The sequence below is a fragment of the Pelophylax lessonae genome (assembly GCF_965119305.1).
Source record: "Pelophylax lessonae genome assembly, chromosome: 4".
Classification (NCBI taxonomy): domain Eukaryota; kingdom Metazoa; phylum Chordata; class Amphibia; order Anura; family Ranidae; genus Pelophylax; species Pelophylax lessonae.
In genome coordinates, this window is record NC_138771.1 from 645,344,319 (window position 1) to 645,346,242 (window position 1,924).

General features: G+C 38.8%; 1 protein-coding gene across 1 annotated transcript; it reads right to left on the reverse strand.

Annotated features, from left to right (window-relative positions):
- Positions 1-835: 835 nt before the first annotated feature.
- On the reverse strand, positions 836-1,594 carry LOC309552987 (olfactory receptor 2W1-like; the record flags this gene model as incomplete). The annotated part of the gene is made up of 1 exon (XM_082253892.1): positions 836-1,594. The coding sequence occupies one exon, from the start codon at positions 1,592-1,594 to the stop codon at positions 836-838; it is 759 nt and encodes a 252-aa protein (XP_082110018.1).
- Between the last annotated feature and the right edge of the window lie 330 nt (positions 1,595-1,924).

A 1,924-nucleotide genomic window follows, 5' to 3' on the forward strand; every position in this document is an offset into this window, starting at 1 on the left:
TGGCCCACCCTTTGCAGCTATAACAGCTTGCACTCTTCTGGGAAGGCTGTCCACAAGGTTTAGGAGTGCGTCTATGGGACTTATTGACCATTCTTCCAGAAGCGCATTTGTGAGGTTAGGCACTGATGTTAGACGGGAAGGCCTGGTTTGCAGTCTCCGCTCTAATTCATCCCAAAGTTTTTCTTTGGGTTGAGGTCAGGACTCTGTGCAGGCCAGTTAAGTTCTTCCACCCCAAACTCGCTCATCCATGTCTTTATGGACCTTACTTTGTGCACTGGTCCAAATCTTTTGGTTGAGGGGGGAATCATGGTAAGGCGTGGTTTTTCAGGGGTTGGGCTTGGCCTCTTAGTTCCAGTGAAGGGAACTCTTAAGACATCAGCATACCAAGACATTTTGGGCAATTTCATGCTCCCAAATTGTGGGAACAGTTTGGGGATTTCCACTTCCTGTTCCAACATGACTGCGTACCAGTGCACAAAGCAAGGTCTATAAAGACATAGATGAGTGAGTTTGGGGTGGAGGAACTTGACTGGTCTGCACAGAGTCCTGACCTCAATCCGATAGAACACCTTTGGGATGAATTAGAGTGGAGACTGAGAGCCAGGCCTGCTCATCCAACATCAGTGCCTGACTTTACAAATGTGCTTCTGGAAGAATGGTCAAATATTCACATAGACACACTCCTAAACCTTGTGGACAGCCTTCCCAGAAGAGTTGAAGCTGTTATAGCTGCAAAGGATGGGCCAACTCAATATTGAACCCTACGGACTAAGACTGGGATGGGAAAATCAATTATTTATTTTTTTTATGTTTACTTTCTATCACATTGACATTTTTATTTAAAAAATGATGATTTTATTTTCTCAATAGCTTTTTTAACGTCCTTGTTCCTGAATGTGTATATGATTGGATTAATCAATGGAGTCATTACAGTATAAAAGAGAGAGAGGAACTTGTTCAGAATATCTAGGTGACCTTTTGTTGGAAACATATACACAGCAACTATAGTCCCATAAAAAATGCACACTACGGTCAAGTGAGAGCTGCAGGTGGTGAAGGCCTTTTGTCTACCTGCAACTGATTTCATTTTGAGGATGGCTACAACAATATAGATATATGATATAACAATTAACACAAAAGGTGTTATGATAAAAATGAAACCTACTACAAAGGTCTGAATATGAACCAATGAAGTATCAGAGCAGGAAAGCTCAAGTATGGGTTCAAAGTCACAGAAGTAGTGATGAATGATGTTTGGTCCACAGTAGTGTAAAGTGAGCAAGGGTGCCGAATCAGCCAATGCAATTTTAAAACCTAGTAACCAAACTATAATCAGTGATTTAATGCAAATTGATTGGTTCATTAAAGAGTTGTAGTGCAGGGGCTTACAGATGGCCAAATACCGGTCATAGGACATCACAGTCAGTAGAAAACACTCTGAGACCTCAGCATGGGCAAAGAAGAAAAACTGGATGATACATCCAGCAAGAGACATGGTACATTCATCATGTAAGATGATATAAAGAAGGTTGGGAAGAATATCTGTGGACAGAATTATATCACACAATGAAAGTTGGGTAATGAAGAGGTACATGGGAGACTGAAGTGATTTACTCAGATTAAATAAAACCACAATAAAAATATTTCCAGAAATAGTAATGCAATAAATGAAATACAATACCAAGAAAAATAGAATGTTTATGCTATTTATATTTGGAAAGCCTGTTAGTACAATATAAGTTATGTTATTGTGATAGCCCATCTAGTAAGAGAACATAAAAATACATAATAATTTAGGTTGTAACCATAAGAAAATCTACTGTGTTCAATTTCTCACAATTCTGGTGGATGGCAAAACAAAAACAGCATTTAATATGACATTTATACATTCAATTTTATTAGGAGCTTTTGTCAATATGTTAAG